The 19,204-nt window shown below is 37.6% G+C and overlaps 2 protein-coding genes across 3 annotated transcripts in view; both read left to right on the forward strand.

Annotated features, from left to right (window-relative positions):
• Positions 1-2,093, forward strand: part of LOC122348209 (intelectin-like) — a 2,541-nt gene extending 448 nt beyond the window's left edge. For both annotated transcript variants that reach the window (XM_043243496.1, XM_043243495.1), the window contains exons 3-8: positions 1-82; positions 164-411; positions 511-669; positions 1,004-1,124; positions 1,295-1,401; positions 1,816-2,093. The exon at positions 1-82 is cut by the window's left edge. In XM_043243496.1, coding sequence (XP_043099431.1) covers positions 1-82; positions 164-411; positions 511-669; positions 1,004-1,124; positions 1,295-1,401; positions 1,816-1,968 — 870 coding nt within the window. In that variant the 3' untranslated portion in view covers positions 1,969-2,093. The remainder of the gene's footprint in view (positions 83-163; positions 412-510; positions 670-1,003; positions 1,125-1,294; positions 1,402-1,815) is intronic.
• A 4,622-nt stretch (positions 2,094-6,715) lies between these two features.
• LOC122347939 (intelectin-like) lies at positions 6,716-17,809 on the forward strand. Its single transcript, XM_043243181.1, has 9 exons — positions 6,716-6,814; positions 7,427-7,500; positions 7,589-7,723; positions 7,805-8,052; positions 8,198-8,356; positions 8,448-8,568; positions 17,021-17,167; positions 17,505-17,560; positions 17,762-17,809. The coding sequence occupies exons 2-9, from the start codon at positions 7,434-7,436 to the stop codon at positions 17,807-17,809; spliced, it is 981 nt and encodes a 326-aa protein (XP_043099116.1). The 5' UTR covers positions 6,716-6,814; positions 7,427-7,433.
• Positions 17,810-19,204: the final 1,395 nt, after the last annotated feature.

Here is a 19,204-nt window from a genome sequence, read left to right on the forward strand (position 1 = left end):
GAGTTGGAAAAACTTCTGGACAGAATTAAATATGTTGCTCGAAGCTGCAAAGAAATTCGTGACAAATACCATGTTTTTGATGGTACGATCTTTTCTATTTATTTTTGCTATCTTAAGCACCAAACTGCGTTCATTTGACTTAAAAATGCTTGCGTTCAATCAGACGGCCTGTACTATCTGGTCTCCTCAAGAGGAGTCCTTTACCAGACGTTCTGTGATATGACCACTGCTGGCGGCGGCTGGACGCTGGTGGCCAGTGTTCATGAAAACAACATGTTCGGAAAGTGTACTGTTGGGGATCGCTGGTCTAGTCAGCAGGGCAGCAACCCAAACCGGCCTGAGGGTGATGGGACATGGGCAAACACAGTCACATTCGGAGCTGCAGAAGCTGCCACAAGTGATGATTATAAGGTTGTTTTTTAATTACATTTATGGTTTTACAGCAATGGTTTAACCAAGGACACTAAGACATTGAACTGACAATTATGTCTATTTTCTTTTTTTTCACAGAATCCTGGATATCATGACATTGTGGCACAGGATGTGTCTGTGTGGCATGTTCCTAATAATATTGAGCTGGAACACTGGACCATTGCTTCCATCCTGCGATACCACACTGAAAATACCTTCCTAAGCCTCTACGGGGGAAACCTTTTCAATTTATTTAAGGTCAGATAAACTGTTTTGAGTTTTACTTTTAGGACAATTAGCTTGTTTTTAACTCATCTGTTAACATTAATTAATAAAATACAACCATTGTTAGTTCATGTTTGTTCACAGTGCATTAACTAATGTCAACAAACACAACTTGGGATTTTAATAATGCATTAGTAAATGCTGAAATTAGCATTAAGATTAATAAATGCTGTAGAATTCTTATTCATTCTTAGTTCATGTTAACCATTTTTTGCTAACTGATGTTAACTAATGAACTTATTGTAAGGTGTTACCAATAAATGTTTAGAGACACATACAGAATTTGTTTCTCATCTTCATTTTACAGAAATTTCCTGTGAGGTATGGAATTGGCACATGTAAAGTTGATAATGGACCTGCAATTCCAATAGTATATGACACTGGAAATAAGGATTACACCCAAAGTCTGTATGGTCCTTTAATGAAAAGTACGGGAATATTACTCTATAACTTATATTACTTATTACATTATGTATTCATGTTTTCATAATATAAAACTCTATACGAAGAAAGCAATATACAGGGATCTATCATGACAGGTTGTAGATATTGAGTGGAGCATAAATCATCAATAATGTATTTTCTTCTTTTTTCCAAGCACAATTCGAGACTGGATTCATCACATTCAGAGTCTTCAACAAAGAACAGGCAGCCATGGCTCTTTGTTCAGGAGTTAAACCAACCAGTTGTCCCACAGTTGAACATGTGAGTTTAAAATATAATATGGATAATTTATGACAATATCCATAGACGGCATTAGTGCCAGTGGACGTTTTTCTGGCAAGCAGACAGAAAGGCAAAAACATGTCTTAAAGGAAACCTATTATTCTGCTTTTTACAAGACAGAAAATAAGTCTCTGATAATCACAGAGTGTTTATGTAAAGTTTTAGTTCAAATTACCCCACAGATAATTTTTCGTTCTAGTTTTGTGCAAGTTGCTATTATTGGGGTATGTGCTAAAATGCAATTTTTGTATTTGTCTCTTTAAATGCAAATAAGCTGGTGATGCCGGCCCCCTTTTCAGAAGCTTAATTCTTCCACCCGGGTTATGTAGAACTGTTTTTAAGTCAGATATTCTCTGGTTATGCAGTTTTAGTAATGCACTAATATTTTTGCAGTTCTGTATTGGTGGAGGTGGACACTTCCCTCAGGAGGCCCCTAGACAGTGTGGGGACTTTACAAGTTTCGACTGGGATGGCTATGGCACTCATATAGACCACAGTGCTTCCCGAGAGATAACTGAAGCAGCTGTACTTCTCTTTTATCGCTGAGACTTTGAAACCAAAATCACCAGCTTCATTTCCATCTGTCCGGGATATACCACATTAATAAACATTTGAATGTTACATGCACAATTATGTATTATGATGTATACATCCATCATATTGGTCAGTAATTTCTTTTTGATAGATGCAGAAAAGTGTGAATCATATTTGAGGATGTTTCGTGTCACATTTATCTTTCATTTTAGCTTGTATGTGATGCACGAGGGTATGTGTCCTATGATGTGAGAGCAAAATGAATTAAATGAATTAAAAATAACCTCTAACTTTGAAGATAAAGTTTTCTCATGCTATTTGTGACTCCAAGAATGAAGATAACATTTTCTCATGTAAGATAGTTGTGTGTTTTCCCATGTTTCTGTGTGTGCCTTTAGATCTGTAACACAGCGTTTCAGAAAAAGAACATCGTACCAACAGTAACATATGGTGGTGGTAGTGTGATGATCTGGGGTTTTGCTTCAGGACCTGGAAGACTTGCTGTGATAAATGGAACCATGAATTCTGCTGTCTAGCAAAAAATCCTGAAGGACAATGTCCGGCCATCTGTTTAAGCATGAACTTAAAAAGGCAGTTTATGCTCGAAAACCCTCCAACGTGGCTGAATTACAATTCTACAAAAGATGAGGGGGCCATAATTCCTCCAGAGCGCTGTAACAGACTTACTGCTAGTTATCACAAACGCTTGATTGCAGTTGTTGCTGCTAAGGGAGGCCCAACCAGTTATTAGTTATTAGTTCAGGGGGCAAGCACTTTTTCACACAGGGCAATGTGGGTTTGGATTTCGTTTCCTTTTATAGTAAACCCCTTCAATTAAAAACTGCATGTTGTGTTTACTTCTGTTACCTTTGATTAATAATTAAATTTGTTTGATGATCTGAAACATGTGTCACACAACATGTGACAAACATACAAAAATAACCAGGAACACTTTTTTACACCACTGTACATCCATTCTGTTAAAAAAAAAACAGCTGTGAAATGTATTATATTGTAGCCTAATAAAACAGACATTTAACAAATATATCACTATAAATAACAATTTAAAATTCCTTATTATAGCATTAAATGGCAACTTTATATACATATGGACACAAATTTGCATTTTGCCTTCTCGTGTTAGTGAATGTTTTCCATGATTTGACCATATTGCTAATAGGTTTCTGCAAATATGTAACTATTGTTATTGTTTTGTGTAATACATGTGTCAGCATCCCACTCCCTGCAGTTATTCTCCATGCCTCTAGAGGCCCCTGTGTTCCCCCTGCCTTAGTTCTTCCTCGTGTGTCCTTGTTTAGTGATATCTAGTTCACCTGTGCCTTGTTTACCATTGGGTATTTAAGTTGTGATTTTCTCTCTGTTCTTCACTTGTTTTTTTTTTTTTTTTTTTTTTTTTTTCGTTACTGTGAGTTGCTGCGTTGTATTTCCTAGTTCCTCAAGCTACCGCTCTATTAAGTTATTAGGTGTTTTTTCCTATGCAGTTTACTGATTTAGTTTTTCCCGTGAAGTTTTTATTTTTCCAAGTACTCCTTTCTGTTGTTTGCACTGTTAAGTTTACCTCGGTCCAAGGACTTTTGTTGGAATTATTTTTTTTTTTTTTTGTGCAAAGATTTTTTTTTTTAATTAAATCTACATTGCTTGGAGCTCTGCCTGAAGTGTTTCCTTTGGGTCCAACATTACTCCTCTTGTGGCTAAGCGGTAAATCGTTTGACCACCACACCAGAGACCTGAGTGCAAGCCTGGGTCGTGACAACATGTTTTATGAAAACTTTTTTTTTTTTTTTTTAATTTAGTCTTCAGTTTACCTTCAACTGAAACCCATTTTATAGTGTTGACTGTTTATTCTTGGCAAGATACTGCAGTATCTTAAACTGGATGAGTCATTATTTTATAGAATGTAAAAAAAGAAAAATTGGGTCCCTTATGCAAAAATTAAATTAGAAACTTGACTGAAATTTATTTTCAGTGGATGGGGATTAGATATGGATGCTAGCTGAAGTCATTAACACAAATTTCAGCATTCATGGTCTGACATTGGTTACTATGCAAGCTTGTTTCCATCACATAAAGTAAAAACAGTAATTGTGACCTCTTTCTCACAATTCAGTGAGTCTTACGATGCAGACCTTATCAGAATTGGGAAATACTGTAAGTTTACAATTTGTAAAAAAAACTGTAAAAACTTAACTCAAGCACTGCTCTCAAATCATAAACAGTGATCAAAATTATATACACTTTCAAGCAGTCAGTAAACTATAAACCGAAAAATAGAAAACGCATTGTTCAAAACATATAGTTCTCAGGGAGAACAAAATGTTTAATCTCAAAAATATTTTTCTGTTATTGTCTTTTGAATGAAAACATGTTCTATCATAGTTCTTTAAACTGATTGTGTTCAATTACATGTGTTCTCTGTTTGTATTTGATTGTTGCCACTTGTGTTTATCAGTATGGATGACAGGCGTAGAGTGCAGAGTGTGTGTTAAGAATGTGTTTGGAGTTTTGCTGAAAAGTCTGCTGAGTGAGATCTGCAAATTGTGTTTTAACATGTGAAATGGTATTGACAACAGAATGCACAATTAGCTAAATTAGGTTAGGCAACTTTGTTCAGCCAATGGGTTTTAGTGTATTAGCAATTGAGAAAAACTGTACTGAAAGTAAAGCACTGAAATCTGTTTTGCACATTTGAAATACACTGATAACCACCAAAAGCAGATGGTGATGAGAAAGTCACATGACGAACCAAAACCCATCACAAGCAGCTTTTGAATATGAATGTATATAGAAGGAGCTCAGTGTCATTCACACAAGCAATAAACACCATCATGGTGAGACTCATTAAACTGAAATATGCAATAAACATTAATATCAAAACTACACACCAACTTCAAACTTTTAGGTCAGTGTCAAGTTTTAGTTAAAAATACCTTATTCTTATTTTTTAGAATCTAATCTTTGGCCTCAGATTACACAAAGAGCTGTGAAATACACAGACTATTTTCTTGACTAAAGAACACTAGTGAGATAAAAACACTGTAGGCGGGTACCCAAAAGTATAAAAGGGTACCTGCTGAACACGTCACCAACTCAGTTGTCATGGCAAAGGGACACAACATCTTGTTCCCTTTCAGGAAACCATGGTTACATAAATAAACCCAAGATGTCCCCCTTTTAGGGAACTCAACTCTCCGTCCTAATGGGCACTGGGGAACAATATCCAATCATGTCATGCTGAAGCACATGCCTGTCCAGCTGGTGAGAGAGCATCAAGAAGGTGACAGACATATACCAAACATTTCCTCTGAAAGGGTACTGATATCTCAGGTCGCTCACATAACTTGGTACAAACAAGGCAAAAATCTAAATGAAAAGAGTTTGGGTGGGATGGCCCTAACCAAGCTACCAAAACCAACCCTCCTCAGACAGCTGTGCTACGTGAGCAATGGTAGCCATATACATAATACCAAAGCTCAAACAAGATTCACTGACTGAGAGAGCATGTAAATCCCTGATCCAGCAGAAGCGTCTTGAGAGAGCAACCTTAAGCAAGGCTGACTGCAGAGGTTTGAAAGGGGGGTGTCAGGGCATCTAGGACCCGAGACAAGTCCCAGACGGGGATAGTGTTCAAGCGGGGAGGGTCTTGCACCGCGAAGAAATTTAACCAATAAATTATTCTTGTCAACCTGCTGTTTGTCAATACCGTTATGAAAGGCTGAGATCGCAGCTATGTAGACTTTGAGCATGAAGGGCCTGAGGTATCCAAGTGCTCTTGTAAGAATGACAGAATGAATGCTATTGAGCAGGTTGCTGGATCTATGTTCTTTGAGCTGCATCAATTTGTAAAAATTTTGAGTGTACAGGCGCCTGGTGGACGGGGCTCTTGCTTCAGAAATGGTTCTCATTACTTGCTGAGTTAACGATGCTGAAGTGGGCAGGCTCTGTTGAGCGAACAGACATGCAGGTCCCACAGTGTCAGGTTGTGGTGCCAGATTGAGCCGTTCACTTAAGAAAGGAGGTCCCTCTTCAGGGGAATAGGCCATGGAGGGCTCAATAACATCTCAGGAAGGTTAAATTGGCCATTTTAGCGCAACTAGCAAAACCAGTTCCTTCCCTTACTGATTCTGCACAGTACCTGATGCAAGATTTTCACTGGAGGAAAAGCTTGTGAACTCTCTCAAGGGTGGGCAAGCGCGTCTTCTCCCAGAGTGGGGAGTTCGCTCAAGGAAAAAAACTTGACAACGAGTGGACAACAAGTGTTCTCCACAGATGTGAAGAGGTCTACCCCTCAGTTTGTCTGAATATATTCCATATCATGACCACAGTCTGGGGGTGCAGTCTTCACTCCCCCTGAGTCACTCTTTGTCTTGATAACATGTCCGCAACGTGGTTCAGGTGACTGGGGACATGGACTGCGCAAAACGATGAGATATTGATCAGCCACAGTAACATTCTTTAAACATATTATTGTGAGCCCCAGGTGCTGGAGGTGGCTGATGACAATATTTTTGTGACTACAAAGCTCGCTCACTGAGGGTGCCATAATTAACCAGTCGTCCAAGTAGTTCTCTACTCGTATTCCCATCAGTCAAAGAGAGGAGAGGGCGACAGAATTTGTTTCAGAGTGATCATTTGAACTAGCGTTTCGCTAAATCACGTCCTTTTCGGGAACTAAAAAATAACGGCTGTAAAAACCTGTTTCGCATTCCTCTGGCCGCCAGCCAAAGAGCGGAGGGCGGAAGCAACCTGGCCCGCTGGAGGGCCACGCGCATCTTCAGACTTGCCCGAGCTGCGTCGAAGGTGCTCTCTAAATCAGAACAGGGAAACGCACGACAAAAACGTAAGAATTTTTTAATCATACAAAGAAAATAAGGAAAAGATTGAGAGTGAAATAATCAGACGTAACCTTTGTATTTTATCTACTTTTTTTTTTTTTACGAAAGAAACTTAAAAGTGCCACTTCCAGCGGCGGGTTGCGTTTACGGGCAGGATGACCGCAGCACGATTTTTACACATTATTACACACTATTACTCTATGTTGCACAGACTGTTGACTGCAAATTTTAGACAGCATTTTCGCTTTATTACTGTTTGTCAATACAAAAAGAAAAAGACAAGATCGTTTTATTAGAAATGTAGTAATAGGAAACGCCCCTTAAACAAGACGGTACATGAAGAATATGCAGGTTCTTTGCAGGTTCATACACTGTTCATCGGAAGCAAATTCTCATCTACATCAACGGTGTCTTTCCTACAGTGCAGCCAAAGCCTTTCCTTTTAGTAGTAAAAGTCAAGATTCACCTGAGAGCAATTCATAAATATGAATCAACCTATTTTTGACAAATTACATCATAAATGCAAAAAATGTATAACAGCGATAAGGCAGTTCCTGTAACACAGAGATGTGCTCAATGTGCTATTGTGAATAACCTTTCTCCTTTTGTTTGCAAAGTACAAACATGTTTTCATGGATCCTTCTCAGCCTCTCACTCTCACTGAATTTATGGTTCTGTGAGGCAGCATTAAGTGAGTGTATTTTTTTTCATTTTAAAATGATTTTATCTAACTTCATATCACAATGTATTACACTATGTCTTTATGTTTAATATTTTAGCTACTCAACAAGAAGCACCACATAATATTATGGATCAAACCAACATCAACCCTGAAGTTGTAAAACTTCTGGGCAGAATTAAATATGCTGCTCGAAGCTGCAAAGAAATTCGTGAGAAGTATCACGTTTTTGATGGTATGATCTTTTCTATTTATTTTTGCTATCTTAAGCACCAAACTGCGTTCAGTTGACTTAAAAATGCTTGCGTTCAATCAGACGGCCTGTACTATCTGGTCTCCTCAAGAGGAGTCCTTTACCAGACGTTCTGTGATATGACCACTGCTGGCGGCGGCTGGACGCTGGTGGCCAGTGTTCATGAAAACAACATGTTCGGAAAGTGTACTGTTGGGGATCGCTGGTCTAGTCAGCAGGGCAGCAACCCAAACTGGCCTGAGGGTGATGGGACATGGGCAAACACAGTCACATTCGGAGCTGCAGAAGCTGCCACAAGTGATGATTATAAGGTATTTTTTATTACACTATTGGTACAGCCATGGCTCAAAGTAAAGGATATTAAGACAATCAAAATTATGCTTATCTACAATCTGAAACTTAACAAAACTGTATTATATAAAGCAGTATATAAATAAACGTGACTTTACTTGACAGAATCCTGGATATCATGACATTGTGGCACAGGACATATCTGTGTGGCACGTTTCTAATAATATTGAGCTGGAACACTGGAAAACTGCCTCCATCCTGAGATACCACACTGAAAACCACTTCTTAACCTTACACGGAGGAAACCTTTTCAATTTATTCAAGGTCCAGTAAACTTTTGACAGCATTTTTAAGTTTGAAACATTTACAGACATATAGGCACAGCTAAAGCAGATGTTTTTTTCTTGTTTTCCAGAAATTTCCTGTGAGGTTTGGAATGGGCACATGCATCGTTGATAATGGACCTGCAATTCCAATAGTGTATGATACTGGAAATGCAATGTCAAACAAATATCTGTATGGTCCTCATTCAAGAGGTATGTAAATACATCTTGAAACAATATTTTTCAAATGTTTTAAAAGAAAGAAATTAAATTGACTGACAGTCATAATAACTTTTTATTATTCAGTGATGCCTTTATCCAAGCCATCATCACTTTTGTAATCGGATTACTTTGCTGTTGTATGTGGTTGATCTACCATGACAGATCATCCTCAATGCTATATTTTGTGCATGGCTTTTTAGAATATTTGGAGTCAGGGACTATCGAGGTCTGTGGTCTTCAATAATTTAAAAGGTAGCCATGGCTTTTGTTCAAGCGCAATCAACTGGTTAACATCAGCACGTAAATATAATACGAATTCTTAACAACATTAATGACTCAGCATTCGTTACAATGAAAGGCAATATACCATGATTAGTATAAAATGAAGAAAGCAATGCATTGTTGTCAATACACCGTTACTACAAAATAAATTACAGAACTACAGTGATGTTATTTGACATCTGCATGTGTTGCTAGTAATGCGTCATATTGCCGCAGCCTGTAGGAGGCTGATTTAGACAGCGTGATTTCGTTACGACCGGGATGGTTATGGTACTTCAATGCAGGAGGAGTGCTTCCAAAGAGAGCACTTGTTTTATCGGCCGACACCTCGATTGGTTCAATGTTTTACATTAGATTGCACCTGAATAAAGAAGCATACAATTACTTTCAAAAATGGTTTCATCATAATATATACCCTTGTCATTCATTTTTAAGAATGCATTTGGGGATAAGGCGTCATCGATGAAAATAGCTACATATCTGAGCATTTTCAGCGTTCATTTTTTTATACTGTTTTAAAGTGAACAAATGTATACTGTTTCAATAAAACCAACATTGTCAACAAGTTGTTCACAAGTTGGCTCAACATTTTCTTTTTGCATACATTGTGTATATAAGAGCTAAGTGTTATATCATTCGCCTTTATTTCAACATCATTCTTTTCATTCTTACAGATCTTATTTGGACAGTTATATTTAGATATACAGATAAAAATATTATATCAGGGATCCATCACAAGAGCCTGCAAATGTTTCAAAATAAAACATATTGTAAAAGACTCAACATCATTTGATGTTAGGAAGATTTGAACAATATTCTTAATGAAATGAATGAATGCATAGTGTTATTAAAGGCTACTTGTTGAGGTGTGAAGTATCAGATGTGCTGCCAGTCATGGAGTATCCGAAAGGATGTCGACAGAGACGCACTGTTCATGAAAGAACACCGAAATTTGTGTACGAAGAACCTGATTTATAGTTCAAGTTTATCAATATTAATAATATTAAAATAATGTTCGGTTTCATTAAATATTTGAGTTCGAAAATAAGCATATAGAAAACAGTAAATGCCGATGCATAATTGTTTAGGAGTATACAGAAGAGAATACTTGTTAAAATTGCGCAAGTTCACAACAAAGTTCATTTTCATCAATAATTACGCCACCGCAAAAAGTCAGAGCTACTATTACTTCCAGCTCAATATTACAATACATATAATAACGACGTGCACACATAATAAAATGCTATATTTCTTTTCGTTCTCCGTTTTTTCGTGATGTCCAAGAAGAAGACTGGTGCCGTTTATATTGTTAGCCTCGAGGCTCTCTGTGTTATTTGCAGAGTCAGACATTGACTGATCAAATGCAAATGACCGGGCGCTTTCAAAGACCCCGTGAAAGCTTTCTGGAATTATCTTTCAGTGTTCGTCAAGATCGTTCGAACATCATGCGAGGGTTGAGAAGAGCACTCGCTTGCAGTGGGTCGTTGCAGTAGCAGAAGTTGTAGTAAGCCATGGCTGAATAACAATACTTCCACAGAGCGTTCATTTCAATGCGTTTTGAAATTTAACTATCAGAAAGCTGAAAGCAAAGATGTATTGGGGTCGACAGAATAATTTACTCAACACCACAAAAAGAGGACACATTAAAGTGCCAAAGGAGTATGGAGAGGTAAGCAAGCCTATGACGAGTCCAGATGGGAACATTTGTCTCTTCCTTTCTTCTTTCTGATCTTAGATTATTCGAAAAGGTACACAGCATAGCACATAGTTAGTTTCAGAGCCATTTTATATTTGGTATTGATGCTTGTTCTAAAATATTATCACATTTTCATACAGGTTTGAAGCAGCGAGTTCAGATTTCTGGTCGTCAGCAGCATAATCCTGCTGCAGATGGTAGTACGTTATCAGCAATACAGAAGAGATTGAACTGTGCTGCTGGTCTGACCCTGTCCTGCGTTCATTGCGGTGAACAACGCCAGACAGGTCACCACTATCACGCCGATGTAGCGGTAGTCTTCAGCACTCCGACAGGGCAGTCAAATATTCAGCACAGATAAGATGTCATGTTACATGCCGCGTACAATAGTTTCAAACTCGTCCGACAGACGGTCGAAAAACACATCATTTGTCAATGCTTTAGTTCGCTCGTTACGAGGATAGCATCTTCGTTACCAGTCAAGGATTTACGTTGTCCGTAGCAACGTCGCTTGTAACGTGGAAGCTAGGTCGCTGTAGGTACCATACCTGACGTCTTCTTCCTTCAGCAGAACGAGAGCCGATGCCACGTCGTCAGCTCGTTGAACTTGAAGAAAAATGTTTTCAGTTTTCGACAGATAAAGCATCAGTGAGAGAAAGCGCTTCACTAAAATACTGCAATATTTACTTAACAGTTCATTTATAGCACAATATAGAAGGCACTCATGTTTCGACATTTGACACCGCTGCTCTATTAGTGCGCTAAACATGATATCACCCGTGCAGCATATAAACATATGTGTAAAAAAAAGAGTTGATTATTATGTATATAGGCACAATTACTCATATAATTAGTTTATCAAATATATATTATTTATAAACATAATATTTTTTCAATGTATGTGTGTAATACATATCAAATATAAGACAGTGTAAACACACATATTATATTGTCAATAAACTTTTATTTTTTAAATCTAATGAATGATTGATGTTATTAATTTCCACGAATCATTTGACATATCTGTTTAATTAAACAAATAATATTTACTTTCAAACAATAGAATTGTGCCATTTAAACAACACTTGTTTCGCGAATATTTAGATGTTGTTTGTGTCAATGTGTTACTCGTTTCTTGACTTCTTTTACGCAGACATTTAGCGTTCAATTATTTCAGTAACAATTGTAATTAAAGTGTGTGTGTGTAGTGTGTTTTTTTTGTTTGTTTGAGCGAGAAAGGAATGAAAGTGTTAAGATGTAACAAAACCAGATATATTATGTCTATTGCATGATTCTCTTTCTTCAATTACGGTTCATTTGCAAAGGTTTTGATGATCAAAGCTTCATCTGCAACACGATTACAAAATAGTAGCTGCTTCATTTCAGTCAGCTGTTATTGCAGTCAATGCTGCGCCGCACTCGTGCAGCGCAATAGCACGAGGACCACCACACGCCGACGTCTTCAGAAGGCAGTGTTGACGCGCCACCGCACTGGCACGTCAGGCGTTGAGCAGTTCTGCGTAAAAGGAGCGCGAACGCTTTCTCACAAAAACAGATTACCTTACCGATGCTTGTGGAATTCGATGTGCATTAGAGCCGCATTGTTAAAGCCTCCTTTGATTACGAAGAAGACTAAAACATTTTCAGATCTGGTTGAAAGATTAACTAGATTTACCAATAATTTATGACATTACTATTAAATTAAGCGGTTTTTATTCAGAGAAAGAATAAAAATCAACTATTTTTAAGTTAGGTGCTTAGTTACGCACATTAAACATTCATAGCTTCGAAAAGCTCTCAAATCAGCAAGCGCGACTCATAACATCGCGAAACAGATCTTTATGAGGTGCAAAAGTGCAAGTCTGAAATATGGCATATTTGCTCCGTGATAACAGGCAGACATTTAAGCCTGCGCAGAAATCTGTTGTCGACAGCCTGCAGAGGTTCTCTGAGATGCTCGACTGCGTAAGTCATTACGTGCCGAGGAGGCTAATGATTTCATCACTCGATGACACAATCACTATTATCATTTTTGAGCTTCAACAGCACATAGCATCAGCAATTCCATGGTTGGCGAGTTTTACCATAGAATGCATGAATCGATAGTCGTATGTCTTGAATGATACATCACTAAAGTTTGTCAAATGCATCACTTAACCGAATAATTAGAACATTTAGATTAGAATAGCTTAGATTTACACTGTCAATTAAATAAAATGCGTTGGTTTAAAACAGTAACTGGCTTCTGAAATATAAAATGTGGTGATATCACATGTTTATAGTACATTTTATTTTTGGTGTTTCGCACATTTTGTATTTTATTTGCATATTGTATATAATTTTCTTATTATTCGTCTTGTCTGTTATCGCGTTGTTCGTAGAAAGCTTCTGTCACAAACAAATTCGCCGCGTGTAAACATACCGTCAATAAAGTGATTCTGATATCATCTGCCAAAATTGTATTCTTCTGCTCCTGATTTCTTGCCAGCTTTCGTACCACCAGGCCCAGACAGTAGTTACGAGTCAAGTTGCGTCCTCCTCTCACTCCGAATAATTTGAAATCCGGATTGCAGGAAGTTGGGACGTCATTTTTGTGACCAGGAATTGCAATACATTTGCAGCTCCGATCGTACACCATGTTCCCGACTGCGATGCATAGAGAAACATGTTTGGCTCTGTTTGAACACGAAGGTTCTCTTCGCACAGCTAGCGAAGTGACCACCGAGTGCTGAACGGAGCCACAGGGTTTCAGAGAAGTTCGCTTGCCGTATCGGTGTCTCGGAGAACGAAACGTAGTTGTACCGTTACTACTTTCAACTATTAAACATTGACAGAGCCTTCAAACAAACACATCTATTCACCTGCAAGAGCAGACAAGCCCGTATTTCGCGAGCAGAAAATGTCATCATGTTAGCCGCGTAGACACTACCTCGTCGTGCAGCAAAGAATAGCATGAGAAATTCTCCCAGTAGTTATACACGACTGACTGCGCATTTAACATTTGAACAGGCATCGTCGGTGTTCAGATGCTTTCTCAGAGTTTCTCATAACATTCAAACTGTCAGCACACGCAGACATTTTTGCCAAGATCATTATCTACAGATTCAATGCGGTTACTTAGTTATCCTGTGATCAATGCGTTATTTTGTTTTTGTTTTAGCTCACGGAGAAATGTTACTAAAAATAAAAACTTTTTTAAAGTAATTTTGTTAAAACATGGTTTTGCTCAGTATTTTCATAATCATAAGATTTTAAAATAATAATAATAAATAAATATTTTAGTTTCATCTATATTCTTAATACTGTATATTATATTATATCCAAACATACTTACTTGAGACTCTTTCCAACATGATCCGTACATGAAATGCGGAAAAGTCAAATTATATGAGTTTATTAAAAGCACTTTGATTAAACATTTCATTTCTGACTCCCAGGTAACGTTTCATTTGGAATTGAATTCAGTCGCTCTGTGTTGCTGGATCATGTACGATCATGTTGAGGTTACCAGTAGGGCATGTTTGGATATGAAATATATGTATACAGTAATTAAGAATATAGATGAAACTAAAAATATTTATTTATTATTATTATTTTGCAGTCTTATGATTAAGAAAATACTGAATAGAAAAATACATGTTTTACTTTTAAAAAATTTACTTTAAAAGTTTTATTTTTGGTAGCACAGTTTTATCCCGCGTGGAGCACAAAACAAAAACAAAAATACGCATTACTGATCACAGGATGACCATACGCATTGAAATCTGCTAGATGGTCTTAGTTAAAGTGTCTAGAACATTGCTGATGGTTTGGAATGTTATGAACTCTGAGGGAAAAGCATCCTGGCACCGACGATGCCTGAGCTGGAATGTTAAACTCCCTGATACATGCAGCCAAGTAGTCACTGTGCAGTCAATCACAGGGTGAGCATAACTGCCTGGGAGGTTTCTCTATGCCTATTCTTATGTCTCTGCAGTGAGGGTGAGGAAGTTGTCCTACACGATAACATGAAATGACATTTCTACACTCTGAAATACGAGGCTGATCTGCTCTTCACAAGGTGAGATAGATGGTGTTTACTTGAAGGCTCTAATCACGTTTGTGATAGCTAGTTGCAATGGTTACAATACGTTTCGATTTCAGGATTTTTACCCTACCCGGCCACGCAGCTAAACCTGAACTTTCTAGAGGAACTTAGCGATTTCAACCCTCCGGTCTAATCTTTATTTTCAGGCAGGCCCACTTCCTGTTAGCTATTAATAAAGAAGAGGGCTTCTTATGTTTCAAACAAAACCAAACATGTTTTATGCATCACATCCAGAACCTTGCTATTTTCCAGTCAAGATTTGCAAATGTGTACGTAGTAAATTCCTGAGGTCACAAAAATGGCATCAACTCCCTGCAAATCTGAGATCAAGTCTGACCAGGTGAGGAGGACATAACTTGACCTGCAGCTTTACTGTCTAGATGAGGCAAGTGAGCTGCAAAAGTCAGAGCCAGGGTGCAGATTTTTTAGCAGATGATATCAGAATCACTTTATTGGCAGGTATGTTTATACATACGAGGAATTTGTTTTAGTGACAGAAGTCCTACAGTGCAAACATGATAACAAGACAAGATAGATACAATAAAGAGAATTATATACACATACAAAATACAAAACATAAAATGTGCAAACACCAAAAATAAAAATATATACTATAAACATTCATGCATTCAAGTATGATATCATACATTTTATATTTCAGCCAATTTTTGTTTTAATTATTTAACACATTTTGTTTTAATTATTTAATTGTAAATCTAAATATCTCTAATCTAAATATTCTAATTATTCAGCAAGAAATTGATGCATTTGACAGAAGCTTTTAAGTGATGTATCATTCAAGACATATTTTATCAGTTCATGCATTCTATGAGAGTAAAACTCATAACCAAGGAATTGTTATGCTATGCTCCTACCATTGTTTGAGCTACAGGAATGATATTAATAGTGATTTAGCCTTTTTTCCCATCAGGGTTAGAAGTCATTGTATCCTCAGCATGTGTGGTACACAGTCGGGCATCTCCGGGAGGACCTCACAAACATCCCGACTGGTAAGACCCTCTGCACAGGCTTAAAGTGTCTGCCTGTTATCACAGACAAAATGCATGCCACATTTCAGACTTGCACTTTAGCACCTCATAAAGGTCTGATTTATGCATGTTATGGTGCTTTATAGTTTGCCTGACGTAAGGGCTTTCAGATATGATGTTGATTTAATGTGCAACAGCAAAGCACTCCTTTGCAAAATAGTTGGTTTTGTACTCTGAATAAAGCCACTTGAGTTTAATAAATTGTGTCATGAACATTGGTAAATCTAGTTCATCTTCAACCACCCTAGAAATGTTTTTGAAGATTCTTGTATGTCTGAGGTAGGAGCTTTGTAATGCAGCTCTAATGCACATCAGATCTCACCACAAGCACTGGGTTTCATCAGTAAGATTAACACTTTAGAGAGAAATGTTCCTGCTCCTTTGCACAGAACTACTCCAACACCTGACGGTGCCAGTGCAGTGTACCGCCAACCTGCCTTCCTACAGAGACGTCAAAGGAAAATTGTGACCTCCGTATTGATGCACTGCACGAGGTGAGAGAGCAGTGACTGCAACAGCCTGATAAGAATGAAGCAATATAATGTGAGAACTTGTAATCAGTGTTCACACGCAGGATGGAGGCTTTGGTCGAGAGGAGGATATCCCAAAACCACTGCAAAACTATGATCAGACTCAGTAATTGAGAAAGAAGTCATGGTACATGACATAATATAATCTTGCCTTTGATTACATCTTGTACTTTTCATCTCTTTTTCTCTCGCCTAAAAAACAAACAAAAAAAAAACACACACACACACACACACACTTTGAATCTCTACAGCTGACACCAGAAAGTAATTTGGACACTTAAATGTCTGCAGTAAAAAGTCAAAGCAGGTGGCATTTATTTTTAAACCTAACATCTTAAAATATTTCTGCAAGAATAAGGCAAGGTTTAGGTAACAGGATCTATTGTTTGAAAGTAAGAAATATTATTTGTTTAATTAGTAGTGCTGTCAAATGATCTACTCATTAGTAGCATCCAATCATTTATTAAGATTTAAAATAAAAGTTTATTGTTAATATAATATGTGTTTGCACTGTGTATTTATTATGTAGTACACACATACATTTAAGAAAAATGTTATGTTTATAAATAATATATATTTATTAAAATATAAATTATATGAACAATTTAATTATATATACATAATAATCAATACACACATATGTTATGTTAACACTTTTTTTTTTTTGGATGCGTTTCTAATCATGACAGCACTAATAAATTGTAGTTATTAAATGTCAGTATAGTTAATATAGTTAATTACCATAATGACTGCTATAAGTGGACTGTTAAATTAAAAATGTTAATGCGGTTTTAATTAGGCAGCTTTCATCCACTGTGTAAGCATCTGTCAGAGAAACTGAAACTGCTTTTCTTGTCACGCAGCCAGTTCAAAACCCTTGAGCTGGTGACGACAGCTCCCAGTGGAACTGAACCCATCCAGCCCTATGTTTCTGCTCAAGAGACCGGTCAGACATGTGAGCTCACCCCCATACCCATCAGCATTTACAGAAAGCCACGTTACAGAAACATTGCTGACAAACGTAAATCCATGACTGAATTTAGGGGAAGATGTGCTTGTCCATCCTTGGCAATTTTTTGAGAGACTAAAACATTGACAAATGATGTGTTTTCATTCATCTGTCAGACAGAGTTTAGAACTATTGTACACAAGCATGTAACATAAACGTCCTTATGCTAACATTGCTGAATATTTGACTTCATACAACTGGTAGGTGCTAGAACTCTACCCTTTACACATCAGCGTGTCTCTGGTGAGCTACTGTCTGTGTTGTTTCACCACAGTAAAAGAACCTGGAGCCAAGGGGGACCGAAAGGACCAGCACAGTTCAACTTTCTCTGTATTGCTGTGCGGTGCTGCCATCTGTAGTTGCGATGGCAGTGCCAGGCATATGTACCGACATTAGGAAATCTGAACCGGCTGCAGATATAATATGAAATGTGATGTCTCTTTTAGGACAGGAAAACCAGTACCAAGATATAGAGAGAAATGAGCTCTGAGGAACCCAGCTTGTATATTTGTCTTTGTTTTTTATTTTCAGATAATCCTAGAGATCAGGAAAGAGGAGGATTACCGTGTTCCCATCTGATCAAGGCTATAGGCAGTACACTTGGAGGCCTGTTACCCTCTCACTACTCATTTTGCACTTTGAAGGTAATGTCCTCTTTTTCAAGCGTGAATTGATGGTGGTCGGGTGGATTCTAATCATTTGTACATCTTTTGTTTTTCGCCTGATAGTTAGGTCAAAGGCAGAAAAGGCGAGGACTGAGAATGAGGCTAACGGCAAGATGATGGAAGAGCGATAACGCAGGCTGCCCGAGAGGGTTCAGATAGGCCTACATCTCAGACCATCCAACAGCAACATTAGACGCTCTGTCAGAGAGAGAAAAAGGGAGAAAGAGAGAAAACAGGACTTGAGGCAATGAAGAAAGGAGGGATTTGCTCTGTGCACTGGACGACCTGCTGTTCAAATCCATGAAAAACACTGCAATGACGGCCTCGCCATGCCTGCACTGCTTACTGAGCCGAATTCTGCAGACGGTCTCCATCTCACCTCTCGCTCCAGATCTGCAACCTCACATGACATGTTGAGGGCAGTCTTACGCAGACACTCAAGAAGATGAACGAAAGAAAGCTTTTTTCACAGGGTCTTGGAAACGCAGTCATTTTACTTTGATCAATTCCCCAATGTCTGACTCTGCAAATATACAAGAGAAACCTCAAAGGCTGTAACTCTATAAAACAGCCATGTTTTCTGGTGCTTCTTCTGACATCTGGAAAAAAGGGCATCTTGAGGCAAAAAGTGCAAAAGTTAGCATTTTATTGTAATGCCTATATTATATGTATTTACTAGGCTTATTAGCACTGAGTATGTAGCCTGTTTCTTTGCAGTACACTTATTGAATAGAAAATGAACTGTTGTGACTTTACTACAATTTGTAAAGAAGTATTCTCCTCTAATACTCTAAATAATTATACATCAGCATTTTATGTTTTTCTATATGCTTATTTTTCAGACTTTAAATAACAATAGAGGTGAAATATTTAATATCTCTACTTTTTAAATATTGATGCACTTTTTTATATTGTAGTGATACAAACTTGAATTTTGTAAATATACAGGTTCTTCGTTACACAAATTCTGTAGTTGTTTGCTTTCATGAGACAAAGGCCTCTAGTGCGACATCAGCCCAGTTAACCCCATGACTGAGCAGCACATCTCAACATGTTTACACTCTCAACAAGTAGCCTTTTGAGAAAGGGCATGCTTACTGTACATTCATTCATTTCCCATAAGAATATTGTTCACCTTCCCGTAACATCAAATGATAAGGAGTGTTTTACAATGCTAAGGAAACATTTTGAAACATTTGCAGATGTGTTGTGGCTAGGGATCCCTATTCTCTCTAATGTTTTATCATGTATATAAAATATAACTGTCCAAGAATATAAAATAAAATATCTAATAAAGAAATGAAAAAGA

This window comes from Puntigrus tetrazona, chromosome 7 (assembly GCF_018831695.1).
Source record: "Puntigrus tetrazona isolate hp1 chromosome 7, ASM1883169v1, whole genome shotgun sequence".
Lineage (NCBI taxonomy): Eukaryota > Metazoa > Chordata > Actinopteri > Cypriniformes > Cyprinidae > Puntigrus > Puntigrus tetrazona.